The sequence below is a fragment of the Capra hircus genome, chromosome 16 (assembly GCF_001704415.2).
Source record: "Capra hircus breed San Clemente chromosome 16, ASM170441v1, whole genome shotgun sequence".
Taxonomy (NCBI): domain Eukaryota; kingdom Metazoa; phylum Chordata; class Mammalia; order Artiodactyla; family Bovidae; genus Capra; species Capra hircus.
Window position 1 is genome coordinate 50,159,194 of NC_030823.1, and position 17,112 is coordinate 50,176,305.

At 38.9% G+C, this 17,112-nt stretch overlaps 1 protein-coding gene across 2 annotated transcripts in view; it reads right to left on the bottom strand.

Moving 5' to 3' along the window:
- The window catches only part of SPEN (spen family transcriptional repressor), an 87,994-nt gene that overhangs the window by 26,678 nt on the left and 44,204 nt on the right, over window positions 1-17,112 (bottom strand). For both annotated transcript variants that reach the window (XM_018060579.1, XM_018060580.1), the window contains one exon: window positions 830-990. In XM_018060579.1, coding sequence (XP_017916068.1) covers window positions 830-990 — 161 coding nt within the window. The remainder of the gene's footprint in view (window positions 1-829; window positions 991-17,112) is intronic.

Sequence of the window (17,112 nt, forward strand, 5' to 3'; positions counted from 1 at the left end):
TTCATGATAAAAACTTCACAAATATACATAAACCTATTCATAAACCTGGTATGTAGGTTTCACAGGCTATTTTAATAAATAAGTAATCACTGAAATGCACTTAGCAAGACATACTTAGTTTGGTCTTTGTTGGTCTGACCATCTACTAACAGTTGTTTACATACTCAATACATGCCTGATATAGCAATAGGAATACATTATAAGCAAATGTCAAAAAAAATTGGAATAAAAATTACAATAGAGCTTTTAACTACATACAGTCATTATTCATGACTTTCTTCATTTAAAATGTTAATATATTGACATGGGTTTCCTAACATAATTTTTTTATGTCTAAGTTATTTCATAGGACTCCAGACCACTGTAAATCTAACTCAAAATAGTGTTTCTATAATTTCATTATACCAAATTTTTCCTAATATAAAAATATTTAATCCAGAAAGCATTTTTATTCAAAATGAACCATGCTTTCTTTATATAACACACACCATACAATCTTCATGTGTGTAAATGCATACAATATGCATAATAATGTATATATATATGTTTATATAATTAGGTACAAGTAACATGCAATCTTACATATGTAACAACTTAGAAATTATATAAATTATAATCACTTGCTTTTTATTACATGGCATTAAATATCAATGAACCACAAAAAGAAAAAGGAGTCAAAGCTGAAAGACAAATAGAAAATATTACCCACACAGTAAGAATAAGAGAGAGAGAGAGATTTAAACAAAATCTATACAATGTAGAAAACATACACTGCTCTCCCATTCCCCAAAAATAGCAGAGAAGAAAGTACAGTAATACAAAATTTTACCTGTAGAGCGCACTGGAAGATTCTGAACCTTGATCCCAAAACTTTTACGGGGCTCATCTTTGTCCAGAGATGAAAGCAACTGGGAAGTGGGTGCTGGGACTGCTGCAGATTGAACCGATCGGGCTGGAGAGTCATCACTTGAACTACTGCTGGAATCAGTGCTACAGATGGGCAAAGAAAAAAACAAACAAGTGAGAAAACCAACAAAGAATCACATACAAAACTTCTTATAGTCAACAAGTGGCAATCATTTAAAGGTCTACATTTCAGGTCTGGGTTTTCTGGATACCCTACTTTCTCCACATCTATTTCATACTCTACCTTCAGAGATCACAGAAGACAGCACACACTGGCCTAAGAATGCAGAAGTAAAAGTAACAATCTTTTGCCACCACAGGCCACCGAAAGACAAATGTTTTGTTCTGTGCAAAATCTGAACAATTTTTTCCAAATAAAACAAGACTGGTAAACACACATGACTTAAGCGTAATGTTAATAAAATAGTGGATATATGAGTTTTGGATTCAGAGATGTCTATTTAAATCCCGACTCAGACATACAGCATGTATCCTTGGACAAGTCACTTAACCTCTTGCTAAGCCTTAGTTTCTACATCTGTAAAAATGGAAATGATAATAGTACCTATCTCACAAGGTTAAGAAACAAAAAAACACACAGGTCTAGAGTTCAGAATAAGACTGGCAAGAAATAAATGAAGTGGCAATGCTGCTACTATTATTGTTACTGCTACCATTACCACCACCTCATGGATACTAATTTTTAGGAGAAAACAGACATTCAAAATAATTTTCCAGGTTTAAATTTTTGAAGGATTAATAAAGAAACATTATACAAATTACTAGAGTCTTGTCAGTTAGGCTCTTTTCTCTGTGAATAATGTGGGAAATGAGAGTCAATGAAATTTAATTTTTCTCTTCAGTTTAATACAAACCTTGAAGTGTAAGAAAATCACAGTTGAGAGAAAAGGAGATCATCATTGCAACAAAAAGAATAAAATATCTATGAATAAACCTACCTAAAGAGACAAAAGATCTGTATGGAAAAAACTATAAAACCGATGAAAGAAATCAAAGATTACACAAACGGATGGAGAGACATACCATGTTCTTCGACTGAAAGAATCAATACTATACTACCCAAAGCAATCTACAGATCCAATTCAATTCCTATCAAAATACTAGTGGGTATTTTTCACAGAACTATAACAAAAAATTTCAGTTCATATGGAAACACAAAAGACAATTTGTGTTTTGTCAAAGCAATCTTGAGAAAGAAAAATGGAGCTGGAGGAATCAATCTTCCGGACTTCAGACTATACTACAAAGCTACAGTCATCAAGACAGTATGTACTGGCACAAAAACAGAAACACAGACCAATGGAACAAGACAGAAAGCCCAGAGATAAATCCACGCACCTATGCCCACCTTATCTTTGACAAAGGAGGCATGAATATACAATGGAGAAAAGATAGCTTCTTCAATAAGTGGTGCTGGGAAAACTGGATAGCTACATGCAAAAGAATGAAACTAGAACATTTCTGAACACAAAAATATAATGGATTAAAGACTTAAATGTTAGGTCAGAAACTATAAAACTCTTAGAGGAAAACACAGGCAATATACTCTTTGGCATATATCACAGCAATATCCTCTTTGATCCACCTCCTAGAGTAATGGATATAAAAACAAAAATAAACAAATGGACCTGATTAGACTTAAAAGCTTTCACACAGCAAATGAAACAACAAACTAAATGAAAAGATAACCCTCAGAATGGGCGAAAGTAACTGCAAATGAAACAACTGACAAAGGATTAACCTCCAGAATATACAAACAGCTCATCTAGCCCAATACCAGAAAAACAAACAACCCAAACAAAAAACAGCCACACGAAAAGATGCTCAATATTGCTCATTATTCAGTTCAGTTCAGTTCAGTCACTCAGTCGTGTCCGACTCTTTGCGACCCCATGAATCGCAATGCAAACCAAAACTACAATGAGGTATCACTCCACTGGTCAGAGCCCACCATCAAAAAATCTACAAACAATAAATGCTGTTCGTGATGGACAGGGAGGCCTGGCGTGCTGCGATTCATGGGGTCGCAAAGAGTCGGACACGACTGCGCAACTGAACTGAACTGAACTGACTGCACTGTTGGTGGGAATGCAAACTGATACAGCCACTATGGAGAACAGTATGGAGATTCCTTTAAAAACTAGGAATAAAACTATCATATGATCCAAATACTCCACTATTGGATATATACCCGGAGAAAATAATAATTGAAAAAGACACATGTACCCCAATAGTCATTGTAGCACTATTTACAATAGCTAGGACATGGAAGCAACGTAGATGTCCATCAACATATGAATGGATAAAGAAGTTGCGGTACATATACACAACGGAATATTACTCAGCCATAAAAAGGAACTCATCTGACTCAGTTCTAATAAGGTGGATGAACCTACAGCCTATTATACAAAGTGAAGTCAGTCAGAAAGTGAAAAGCTAATATCATATATTAACGCATATATATGTAATCTAGAAAGATGGTACTGATAAACATCTGCAGGGCAGCAATGGAGACACAGAGAATGGACTGTAGACACAGGGACAAGGAGAGGGTGGGACAAACTGGGCGAGTGACACTGAAACATGCCCACTGCTATCTGCAAAACAGACAGCCGGCAGGAATCTTCTTTATGACGCAGGGAGCCCAAACCTGCTGCTCCATGACAACCTAGAGGGGTGGGATGGGGTGGGAGGTGGTGGGGAAGGTTCAGGAGGGGGCGGATGTGCATGTACCTATGGCTGACTCATGTTGATATATGGTAGAAACCAACGCAAAACTGTAAAGCAATTACCCTCCAACTAAAAATAAATTCTGGGAAAAAAGAAAGACAAGGAGAAAACATAACCAACACGGCAACATAGTCAGAATAAAAGACAGGCATTATAACACATTTATAATGCCCAAGAACCATGTGATAAATATTAAATTATCATTTCAGTACTCCATGTGCAAGACTGCTGTGGCTTTAAGTTCTTTTATAGCATTTCCAAATACACTAAAAATAAAAAGCTATTTACAGGTTCTGTTATTTACAGGGTTCTGAAATTTTGCTTCATACTCTCAGCTCCTTATAGTGGAAGACTTAACCCTTTAAGCAAACAACTCAGGATGGGGGTTGGGGCACAGGTGGTAAATCCACCTTAGGCACACTCCCTAAAAGAAAAATTCAATAGTTTTTGTTATCTGCACTTAGACTAGAGCTCTCACATCCACAACAAACACTGAATCAGTCAGATGAGTAAGTCCAACTCCAAGAACTGAGACCAACTTGCTGCTGCTTCTTTAATACCTCAGGTTGGAGCCGGGGGGTGGAATATCCTAAAAAAATACAACTTACACAGCATTTTTATTTAGTTCTCACATAATAAGGCAAAAGATTAAAAATTTTATGAAGTTATCAGAGTTTTCTGCAGTTTAAAACAAAAGAAATAAACCTATGCCAGTAACAGCCAAAAGGAGATACCTGAGTTACAAAATACAAACTACTATGGATAAAAGCCACAAGACAGAATCACAAGTCATCACTATCAGGCCTCCTAGAAATGACTGGGCTTCAGTTTTCCCATCAATAAAAACAAATTGTTTTCTAAGTTATAAAGTGAAAGTAGTGTTACAATTACTAAGTGAATGAGATGAGATGGTTGGATGACATCATCAACTCAATGGACACGAGTTTGAGCAAACTCCAGGAGATAGTGAAGGACAGGGAAGCCTGGCATGCTGCGGTCCAGGGGGTCACAAAGAGTTGGACACAACTGAGCAACTCAACAATGTCAACAAACTGAATAGGACACTGTGCTTAGTCACTTAGTCGTGTCCGACTCTTTGACACCCCATGGACTGTAGCCCGCCAGGCTCCTCTGTCCATGAGGATTCTCCAGGCAAGAATATTCGAGTGGGTTGCCATGCCCTCCTCCAGGGGATCTTCCTGACCCAGGAATCAAACAGGAGTCTCCTGCATTGCAGGCAGATTCTTCACCATCTGAGCCACCAGGGAAGCCCAAGAATACGGGAGTGGGTAGCCTGTCCCTTCTGCAGGGGATCTTCCCAACCCAGGAAGTGAACCAGAGTATCCTGCATTGCAGGTGGATTCTTTACCAGCTGAGCTACCAGGAAGCCCAAATAGGACACTGCTGCTGCTGCTGAGTCGCTTCAGTCGTGTCCGACTCTGTGCAACCCCATAGACAGCCATAGACAGCAGCCCACCAGGCTCCCCCATCCCTGGGATTCTCCAGGCAAGAACACTGGAGTGGGCTGCCATTTCCTTCTCCAATGTGTGAAAGTGAAAAGTGAAAGTGAAGTCACTCAGTCATGTCTGACTCATAGCGACCCCATGGACTGCAGCCTACCAGGCTCCTCCATCCATGGGATTTTCGGGCAAGAGTACTGGAGTGGGGTGCCATTGCCTTCTCCGAAATAGGACACTACTCTCATTCAAATTAACCCATGTGTGCTCAGTTGTATCCCACTATTTGCAACTCCATGGACTGTAGCCCGCCAGGCCCCTCTGTCCATGAAATTTTCCAGGCAAGATTACTGGAGTGGGTTGCCATTCCCTTCTCCAAGGGATCTTCCTGACCCAGGATTGAACCCAAGTCTCTTGCATCTCCTGCATTGGCGGGTGGATTCGTTACTACTACTGCTACCTGGGAAGCCCCATTCAAATCAAGGGTTAACAAAATTAATCTCCTGTTTTTAGCACAGAAGGAAAAAAAAAGGTTGCTACATGTATTACATACTCCAAGCAATACAAGATTATTCATAAGGCCACCAGATGACTACAATATAAAATATGTACATGACTTATCAATTTAATTTCAAGGAACCATAAAATCACCATTAAGGAAAACACTTTACTATCAATTCTACCATATACATATACACCAAAATTCCTTAGCAATAGTGGGGAAAGATGTAAACAAATATGGCCAGAAGCAGAATTTCTGGGTACCAAAATAATGAGCCAACAAAGTTCTGTTTATGTCATTAACATGCAGAGGAATCAATGATAATGATTTGAAGGCATAAAACAATGATAGAAATGTCATCACACTTTTGTTTAATTTCCTGCTACCACATCAATTCTGAAACAAGATATAAAATTTAACTGGCAGAAATATCTGCTGATCAATTTCGAGTTATAACTAAAAAGAAGGAAAGGTATTTAAATAAATTATGAAATGATAAAACAATATAACCTTTGAGTTTGGATTTTAATATGCTAACCCAAAACTGCAATGTATATTTCCAGTGTAATCTGTTAAATGTAGTGTGGATTTCAAGATCTTGAATCAAAACAGGTCCCCAAATACTTTTTAGCCCTATAAACTGAAATAAAAACCAAATGCTCAGAATTTTTGTGTCAATTTTAACTTTTAAAAATTCTTATTTTCAGAATCTTGTTAAAACTGAAAAATCACAATGTATAGTATTTTGTGCTCAGTTGCTCAGTTGAATCGAACTCTTGAACTGTAGACCACCTGGCTCCTCAGTCCATGGGATTTCCCAGGCAAGAATACTGGAGTGGGTTGCTATTTACTTCTCCAGGGGATCTTTCTCACCCAGGGATCAAACCCACATCTCCTGCATTGCAGGGGTATTCTGTACTGCTGAGCCATACTATACAGGGAAGCCTGTATAGTATTTTAGTTGTTTCTTAAAAGCCAAGAATAGTTAATAGGAAGCTTTCCAATCTAAATTGTCCAAAGTATTGGTAATGAAGATGCATCAACTAATAGCTTTAAGAAAGTGGGCTTCAAATTTACTGGGCCACAAAAGGAACATAAAAAGATGTCCAACATTGCTAATTATTAGAGAAATGCAAATCAAAACTACATTGAGGTATCACTTCACACTGATCAGAATATTTCATCAAAAAGTCTACAAATAATAAATGCTGGAGAGGGTGTGGAGAAAAAGGAACCCTCCTACACTGTTGGAAATGTATTTAAATTGGTGCAGCCACTACAGAGAACACTGGGAGGTTCCATAAAAAGCTAAAAAACAGAGTTACCATAGGATTCTGCAATCCCTCTCCTGGGAATATATCTAGGAAAAAACACACCTGAGGACTTCCCTGGTGGTCCCAGGGTTCAGACTCCACCTTCCAATGCAGCGGATGTGGGTTTGATCCTTGGTCGGGGAACTAAGATCCCACTTGCCACAACCAGAGAGCCCATGTGCTCTAGAGTCTGGGTATTGGCTAGACTTCTTCTAGAGAGAAGCCCATGTGCCACAGTGAAGCTCTTGTATACCACAACTAAGACCCATGTAGCCAACTAAATGAATATTTTTTAAAACCCCATAATTTGAAAAGATTCATGCACCTTAATGTTCACTGAAGCATTATTTACAAAAGCCAAGAAATGGAAGCAACTTAAGTGTCCATCAACAGATGAATGGATAAGATATGGTGTATGTATACAATGGGATGTTACTCAGCCATAAAAAAGAATGTGGAAGGGAGGGTAAATTAAGAGTTTGGGATTAATATATATACACACTACTATATATAAAGTCGATAACCAACTACTATATAACACAGGGAACTATCCTCAGTATTTTGTAATAACCTATAAGCCTTCCAATGATGGCTCTGTGGGTAAAATATCCGTTTGCAATGCAGGAGACACAAGAGACATGGGTTCGATCCCTGGAAAAGGAAGATCTCCTGGAGAAGGAAATGGCAACCACTTCAGTATTCTTGCCTGGGAAATCCCATGGACAGAGGAGACTGGTGGGCCCCAGTCCATGGGATCACAAAGTCAGACATGACTGAGCGAGTGAGCACACCTAAGGAGAAAGAATCTGAAAAACAAAAAAAGGTAACAGTGAGAGATTTTATTTTCTTGAGCTCCAAAATCACTGCAGATGGTGACGGCAGCCATGAAATTAAGATGCTTGCTCCTTGGAAGAAAAGCTATATCAAACCTAGACACGCTGCAGTCCATGGGGTCTCAAAGAGTCAGACCCAACTGAGAGACTGAACTGACCGATGTTTAACTGAATCACTTTGCTGTACACCTGAAACTAACACAACATTGTAAGTCAACTTCAGTTTGATAAAAAAACTATAAATAAAAATTTACCTGACCGTATCAGTATTATATTTTCAATATCACTTAAAAATTCGAAATGGTAAAGAACCTGAAAGAATTATAATTTAAAAGAAATCTAGTTACACTTTTCCTAAGCATGTAAGACAATTAAGGCCGAACTATTTCTTGTATGTGCTTAAAATTTTTAAATTACGATTACTAAGGGGAATTCCCTTCTGATCCAGTGGTTAGGATTCTGCACTTTCATAGTTGTAGGCCCAGGGTTTATCCTTGGTCGAGGAACTAAGGTCTTGCAGGCCACGTGACACAGCCCTCCCTCCTCCCTGAAAGAAAACTTATTCAGAAAACTAAGAAGTGGATCTGATCGAAATTGTCCATAGTGGAGAAATACAAGTGATTGGTTACACAGTAATTCTTGATAAGCAAACAGAATATGGGATGCCAAGACTCTCTTAAACCAAATTATGTTGTCAAATAAGTAACCGTTACTGTTTCCACAGACATTTTATACACAGAACTACAGTGAGCATTTGACTCTTAAATGTCAAGACACTGCATACGTCTATTTATAAGATGTGCTCAGTCACTCAGTGTGTTCAACTCTTTGCGATCCCATGAACCATAGTCTGCCAGGCTTCTCTGTCCGTGGAATTTTCCAAGGAAGAATACTGGAGTGGATTGCCATTTCCTCCTCCAGAGGGTCTTTCTGACCCAGGGATCAAACCCTAGTCTCCTGCATCACCTACATTGCAAGCAGATTCTTTCGCCATTGAGCCACCTGGGAAGCCCATTTATGAGATGACTCAGGGATAAGTTTGTTCCCACCCAAGAGTAACATCCAATGGCACACACACACATATACTTGCATTTGTAAACATTCGATTATGATAAATACGCATCTATGCTGTTTTTAAGCTGGAATATTAAAAGCATTTCACCAAATTAGGAAACAAAATATGACCTCAGTTCAGTTCAGTTCAGTCGCTCAGTCGTTGTCGACTCTTTGCGACCCCATGAATCGCAGCACGCCAGGCCTCCCTGTCCATCACCATCTCCCGGAGTTCACTCAGACTCATATTGGAGTCTGTCCACTGAGTCAGTGGTGCCATCCAGCCATCTCATCCTCTGTCGTCCCCTTCTCCTCCTGCCCCCAATCCCTCCCAGCATCAGAGTCTTTTCCAATGAGTCAGCTCTTTGCATGAGGTGGCCAAAGTACTGGAGTTTCAGCTTTAGCATCATTCCTTCCAAAGAAATCCCAGGGCTAATCTCCAGAATGGACTGGTTGGATCTCCTTGCAGTCCAAGGGACTCTCAAGAGAGTCTTCTCCAACCTAAGTGGATTTTTTTTAAAGGAACCAGGAAAGTGACTAAAAAACTTGGCAGTTAAAACAGTTATGAAGGCTGATTTGTTAAAAGCAGACATAATCTCAAGTGACAACTTTCCAACAATCTCTCTTCTATCACGCAACTAACAATTTTTTCTCTATTTATAGTCAATATATAAGCTTAAGATAAAAGATGCCAAGTGCAGATTTTCCATCAGGCCTGGGCAATTCAAAATGTACCTGCTGTCCTTGGGGCTTCCATAAAGTGAAAGGGTAAAATGATCTAATTTCTTAAACAGAACGTATCATCATACCAGGTAATAATCCCTTCAGGTCCAGTTTTTCACAAGTCCAAATTTTCAAGACAATCTTATATTTTTAGTGCAGCAGTTCTCTAAATGTGGTATGAGGACCCGTGGGGATCTCCAAGGTCCTTTTGAGGGTCTCTGAGGTCCTCCCTATTTCAATTATGTATGTGTGAGGCCACATTGTCTTCATATTCTCATATAAAAATTTTATAATCACAATTTGAATACAGAAGTAGTTATGAGAATCTAGCTATCTGCTGAGATGTGTCACCCAGCTAGAGAGCTAAAATTTAAACTGACTCTGGAGCTTCCCCCCCAGAAGCAGACAAGTTGAGGGAGATGGCTCTCCCAAGAGCATGGATGAAGATCCTTGTCTCCAATATGAAACTATTCGGTTTGTCTTTGTGCCACTAGCTTTTTTCCTCTGCAAATGCACAGGAAGACAATGTCCTTAACTCTGGCAATAGCCACTAAATCTACCAGTAAGGCCATAGTCGCACAACAAAAGCCCCTAGACTTTCTTGCTCAGGTGGTTTGGATAACAGAATTGCTTTCAATTACTGGCAAAACAAGCCATAAGTTTATGCCATAGCGAATACCTCCTGCTACATCTGGATCAATCCCTCTGATCCTGGAGGAAACACAGGAAATTAACAAAGAAGCCACTTGACTTAAGACCGGTTAATGCCCCTTTGGGTACATTCTTTGCTTTATTAGATACCAACTTGGCTGGTTCCCAGGGAGCCTTAAGGAGCATTCTAGTCTCTTGGTATTATCCAACTGACAGTCATCATTATACTCTCCCTGGTGGGCTGTAATCTCTCAAGGGTCTTAAATTCATGTTTGTAGTCATCAGCAATACAAATAAGATGAACAGCAAAAACAATTCTTTCACAGACCAGACTCATAACCTATGAGTTTCACACCCAGACAAAAACAACGTGATGGTGACCAAGAGTGGCACTTACACCAAATTTTTGGTTAAACTCTCCTGTGTGAGAAGAGGGCCAAAAGGGGGGAGGGTGTTAATTAAGCAAGGAAACCATCAGACTGAGGTAGCTCTAATAATTTACAGCCCTACATAAGTAAACCAAACCTAACCCTGCAAATGCCTCAAGATTAGGAAATCAAATCTAAGGACAACCAATAACCAACAGCCAGTTAGGCTTTTCCAAATAAGTCAAATACTAAAGCTATAACTGATCAAATAATTTTTCTGCTTTGCTTTTCTCCATAAAAATCTTTCCCTCCAGCTCCTGTTGATGGAGCACTCCTAACCACTTCCAGTTTGGCAGTGCCCAATTCAATTAGATTTTTGCTCAAATAAACTATTAAAATTTAAAAGGAAAGAAAAAAGTTATGACAAATGAATCAATAAAATTTCAAATTAAAGTTTAAATTTCTAATATGGCAAAATGTCAAGAGACAGTACAAAATAAACAAAAACTCAGTAATTTAAAAATATAGAAGGGTCCTGAGCCCACCAGAAAGCTTAAACAAGACTCAAAACAAAAACCCCACTAGCTCAGTAGATGGTCTGATGTGATCCTAATTTCATTTTACACTCCACCACTTCTGATATAACCTGAATTGCTGAATTAAGTCTGTGGTTTTTTGGTTTTATAAGAAAATCAGGAAAGAAATACTCAACTGTTCAGTCTGGCAAAGTACCTCATTTTGCCTCTCTAAACTTTAATTTCCCTAGTGGGTTATGAGACTTTCAAAGGTCCTGCTAACTCTAGGATTCTATGACTCTCCACCTTCCTCCAAATCTTTCAGCTCTGACACCTCCATATTGTTCAACATGGGAGAAGGGACCCTTTACAACTTGGCCCCAAACTAACTGCCTAGTTGCTCATTCTCACTCTCTTGTCACACTCTATCCCACCCACTAATGACCTATCCCATGGACAGAGGAGCTTGGTGGGCTACAGCCCATAGAGTCACGAAAGAGTCAGATACAACTATGCAATTAAATAACAATCATCTACCCACGTAACAGTATACCAGTTCAGGGCCTTCCCTGATGATCCAGTGGTTAGGACCATGCGCTTCCACAGGTTTTGTCCCTGGTGGGGAAATAAGATCCCACATGCCTCACAGTGCAGCCAAAACAAACAAAAGAGTATACCAGGTTCTAATCATGGGTACCTCCCTTTTTTCCTATCAGATATAAGTCCTTAGTTAAATTACTTCCTCTCTAATCTTTCATTTTCTTGCATGTAAACGGTCATAAGACCTACCACGTATGAGAGGCTGTGCTGAGGATTCAATAAGTCAGTGATGGCAAACTACTCAGCACTCTGCCTGGCACAGCGATGGGAGTGTTCTCGCCCATACCTGCTCCTACTGAAGACTCCTTTCTGTACTTCCCTGACTTGCCAACAAGGATTAGTGAGATCCAGAGTTAACCTCCTGCTCTGTAGCTGTTCTTGACAACCCCACCCCACCCCATAAGCATTCATTAGTTTCTTAGTTGTGTGTTTCTAAACCTCTTTTACTACCATGTCTGTCTCAAATCTCTTCACTCAGTATTATAACCATGCATTTACTGGACTCTTAAAAGTCCAAGACTGGATTCATCTTTGTAAACAGAGTCTAGCCATGGTGCCCAATGTATAATGGATGTGTGCCTCCAATAAATTATTGACTTGAATTATGCAAGCAACTGAAATTGATGCCTACGAAAGTACACCAAGCTCAATAAAATGAAGGTAATTACCTACATTCAGTATCTAAGAGTGAAATGAAAATTTCTGATAAAATATGACTCTGTTGGAAACTGCAAAGTATGTCTTTCTTCTTTAAAGTTTCATTAGTTATTCAAGAGAAACAATGGCTGTTCTAGCCAAGATTCTAGGACTTCGACACGTATTATTACTAACCTAACTGAAAAATCACTGGTAACTGTAAAAACAAAAACACTTATTGGATCCTGTCATCTATAACTTTGTAGAAGATTTTTTAAACAGACATTTTCTGGGATGAAAGAAAAGTTAAAATGAAAGTGAAGTCACTCAGTCGTGTCCAACTCTTTGAGACCCCATGGACTGTAGCCTACGGGGCTCCTCTGTCCATGGGATTTTCCAGGCAAGAATACTGGAGTGGGTTTCCATTTCCTTCTCCAGGAGATCTTCCCCACCCAGGGATTGAACCCAGGTCTTCCACACCGTAGACAGACGCTTTACCGTCTGAGCCACCAGGGAATGTGATGAAAGAAAAAGCACAACTATAACACATAACACAATGCTTTAAATATCTAACAAATGCTTTAAATATCTAACAAAATCCAGAGTCTCTGGATGCATTATTCTATTTCATTCAAAAATCTTGTAACTGTGAAGACCTACATCAGTGGCTCTCAGCTGGGACAATTTTGTCCCTCAAGGGACATTTTTGGTTGTCACAATTGTGGGTAGGGGTGAAGCTTACTGCCACTTAGTAAGCAGAGGCCAGGGATGCTACTAACATCCTACAATGCATAAGACAGTCTCCACAACAAAGAATTATCTGGCCTCAAATATGAATAGTACCAAGGTTGAGAAAATCCAGCCTACATTATTTCCTTGACTGCTTTCCTGTCTTTTGCAAATCCAACGTGCTAATCTTAAACTGTAATTCAAATGTGGGATCCTTAAAGTCACTACTCTTCCTTATTACTAGTATATCGCTTCAGGGACTTCTCTGGTGGTCTGGTGCTTAAGAATCTGCCTTGCAGGTCCGGGAAAATCCCATGTGCCACAAAGCAACTAAAGCCCCTGTGCCACAACCACTGAGCTGTAGTTGTGTCCACAGGAGTGCATGCATCCACATACTCCAAAACCTACATGCCACAACTAGAGAGCCTGAGTGCCTACCACAACTACTGAAGCCCTGGTACTCGAGCCCAGGAGCTGCAACTACTGAGCTGAGAGCAACAGCTAGAGAGTTTGTGCACCCCAACGAAGACCTCATGTGCTGCAACTAAGACTTGATGCAGCCAGATAAATGAATAAATATTTTAAAATATGTATTTATCACTTCATAAAAATATCTGAATAATGCCATAACTTACAGGGGAAAAAAAAAAAGGTCAACTTTTATAGATTAGACTGAAAGGAAGCTAGGATCAAAAATGTTCTGATATCATTTGATTTTGGAAAACATGACAGAAAGGGAAACCACACACAGCTTTTTATAATATGTGCTTTGCCATGTCAACAGCAGGATCAAAGTACTTGCAGACAACACTGTTTTATAATTTTTGAATAAATGGTGAAATATACAGCACAGCTACTCCTACTCTATCAGATTCACATCAATGGTAACTACTCCAATTCATGTTAAAATTGTTCCTCAACTCAATAGCTTTCTTTACCCTAAACATAGAGATTTAAGATGATAGTTCAGTATCACAGCTAGATATTTTTCTCACCAAAGTACCATGGTCAGAGAAATGAATAAAACTTCTATTCTGCATAAAGAGCTTAAGGGAGTATTTTGCCTTATAACTTTAAGACATTTTAAAAATTGCCTTTAAGTATAACAATATAACTCAACAGCAAAAAAAAAACACCCATCAGATACAAAAATAAGTTGAACAGACATTTCTCCAAGGAAGATACAAATGGCCAAGGTGCACATGAAAACATGCTAAACATGACTGTTAGAGAAACTCAAATCAAAACAAGATACCATTTCATACTCATTGCTGCTGCTGCTAAGTCGCTTCAGTCATGTCTGACTCTCTGCAGACCACAGACGGCAGCCCACTAGGATCCTCTGTCCCTGGGATTCTCCAGGCAAGAATACTGGAGTGGGTTGACATATCCTTCTCCAATGCATGCATGCATGAAAAGGCGCTTCAGTCATGTCCGACTCTGTGCAACCCTATGGACAGCAGCCCACCAGGCTCCTCCGTCCACAGGATTCTCTAGGCAAGAATACTGGAGTGGGTTGCCATTTCCTTCTCCATCATACTCATTAGAATGGCAATTATAAAAAAATAGAATATAACTATGTTGGCTGGGATGGAATGAAACCAGAACTCCTGTGCACTGTTGGTGGAAAAGTAAATGGTATAGACACTGTGGAAAATAGTATGGTAGTTCCTTAAAAAATTACAATTGCCATAACCATTCAGCAATTCCACTTCTGGGTATATAACCAAAAGAACTGAAAGCAGGGGCTCAAATAGATATTTGTTCACCCACATTCATTGCATGTTTAACAGCCAAAAAGTAGAAGTAACCCAAGGATGCAGAGACAGATGACTGTATAAACAAAATGTGGTATCAATATACAATGGAATTTTATTGAGCCTTAAAAGGGAAGAAAAATTCAGGCATATGCTAAAACTTGGATGAACTCTGAGGATATTATGCTAAAATGATATAAGCTATTTACCAAAGTATGAATATTGAAGGCTCAATTTTTATGAAGTAACAAGAGCAGTCAAATTTATAAAGACAGAAGGAATGATGGCACTGCCTGGGGCTGGGGAAGAAGAGAATGAAGAATTCTTGTTTAACAGAAAGATGAAAGGGTTCTGGAGATGAATAGTGGTGACTGCTGCACAACAAGGTAATGTACTAATGTCACTAAAGTGTATACTTAAACGGTTAAAATGGTAAATTTCACGTTATCTATATACACACACACCAGATCACCTTCCCTGCCTCCTAAGAAATCTGCACGCAGGTCAAGAAGCAACAGTTAGAACCAGACAAGGAACAAGGAACTGGTTCAGAACTGGGAAAGGAGTACGTCAAGGATGTATATTATCACCCTGCTTATTTAACTTATATGCAGAGTACATCATGCGAAATGCTGGGTTAGATGAAGCACAAGCTGGAATACAGATTGCCAGGAGAAATATCAGTAACCTCAGATATCCAGATGACACCATCCTTATGGCAGAAAGCTAAGAGGAACTAAAGAGCCTCTTGATGAAGGTGAAAGTGGAGAGTGAAAAAGCTAGCTTAAAACTCAACATTCAAAAAATGAAGTTCATGGCATCCAGTCCCATCACTTCATGGCAAACAGAATTGGAAACAATGGAAATAGTGAGAGATTTTATTTTGGGGGGCTCCAAAATCACTGCAGATGGTGACTGCAGTCATGAAATTAAAAGATGCTTGTTCCTTAGAAGAAAAGCTATGACCAACCTAGACAGCATATTAAATAAGCAGAGACATTACTTTGCCAACAAAGGTCCGTCCAGTCAAAGCTATGGTTTTTCCAGTAGTCATGTATGGATGTGAGAACTGGACCATAAAGAAAGCTAAGCGCTAAAGAATTGATGCTTTGAACTGTGGTGTTGGAGAAGAATCTTGAGAATCCCTTGGACTGCAAGAAGATCAAATCAGTTAATCCTAAAGGAAATCAGTCCTGAATATGAATATTCATTGGAAGGGCTGATGCTGAAGCTGAAGCTCCAATACTTTGACCACCAGATGCAAAGAGCTGACTCATTGGAAAAGACCCTGATGCTGGGCAAGACTGAAAGTAGGAGGAGAAGGGGACAGAGGATGAGATGGTTGGATGGCATCACCAACTCAATGGACATGAGTTTAAGCAAGCTCCGGGAGTTGGTGACGGACAGGGAAGCCTGGCATGCTGCAGTCCATGGGGTGGCAAAAAGTCAGACACAACTGAGCGACTGAACACATACACACAAAACTGAAGAAGTAAAATACAAAATGAACTGTACTTCTCTTTGTTCCTTAGAAAAAAATGGAGAGATTCCAAATCAGTCAATGTAACAAGCTACGTGCTGGGTTTTGTCAATAAGGCTCTGCTGAATCAAGAGGCCTCACAACCTGACTTATCAAGGTAACGGTGCCCCAGAAATAATTTCAGAGAAATGAGTCAACTCTAACTGGTGATTCCACAACTATCTGGAAAGAAATAGGGAAAGCATTTTAGGTCTTGACTGTATAAATTATAAATTAAACTCTTTAGACCGAAAGTTAATGAAAAGTTAGTTAAAATTCTTGGTATTTAAGATACTTATTGAGAAAGACTGTATTAATATATTAATGAGTGAAAATGCATTTTTAAATTATGGAACCAATATTTTAATGTCAATTTTGTTTTGGTCCACATATTTCTTCTATCGTTAGAAACCACAAAGACTTCTAATGGGAAAAGATCTGACTTTAAAAATATGATGATTAACTGAAATAGTGAAACTGACAATAGAAGTTTTGTCTCCTTTTCTTTCAACATTTATCTGGTTTTTTTTCCTAATTGAAGTATAATTGATTTACAATGTTTGTTAGTTTTAGGTGTACAGCAAAATAATTCAGTTATTTATATATTTATATTCTCTTTTTTCAGATTCTTTTCCCCTGTAGGTTATTACAAGATATTGAATATAGTTCCCTGTGCTACACAGTAGGTCTTTACTGTTTATCTATTTTATATACAGTAGTATTTATTTGTTAATCCCAAACGTTTTATTTATCCCTCCCCTCTTTGGTAGCCACTTTTGTTTTCTAAGTCTTTGAGTCT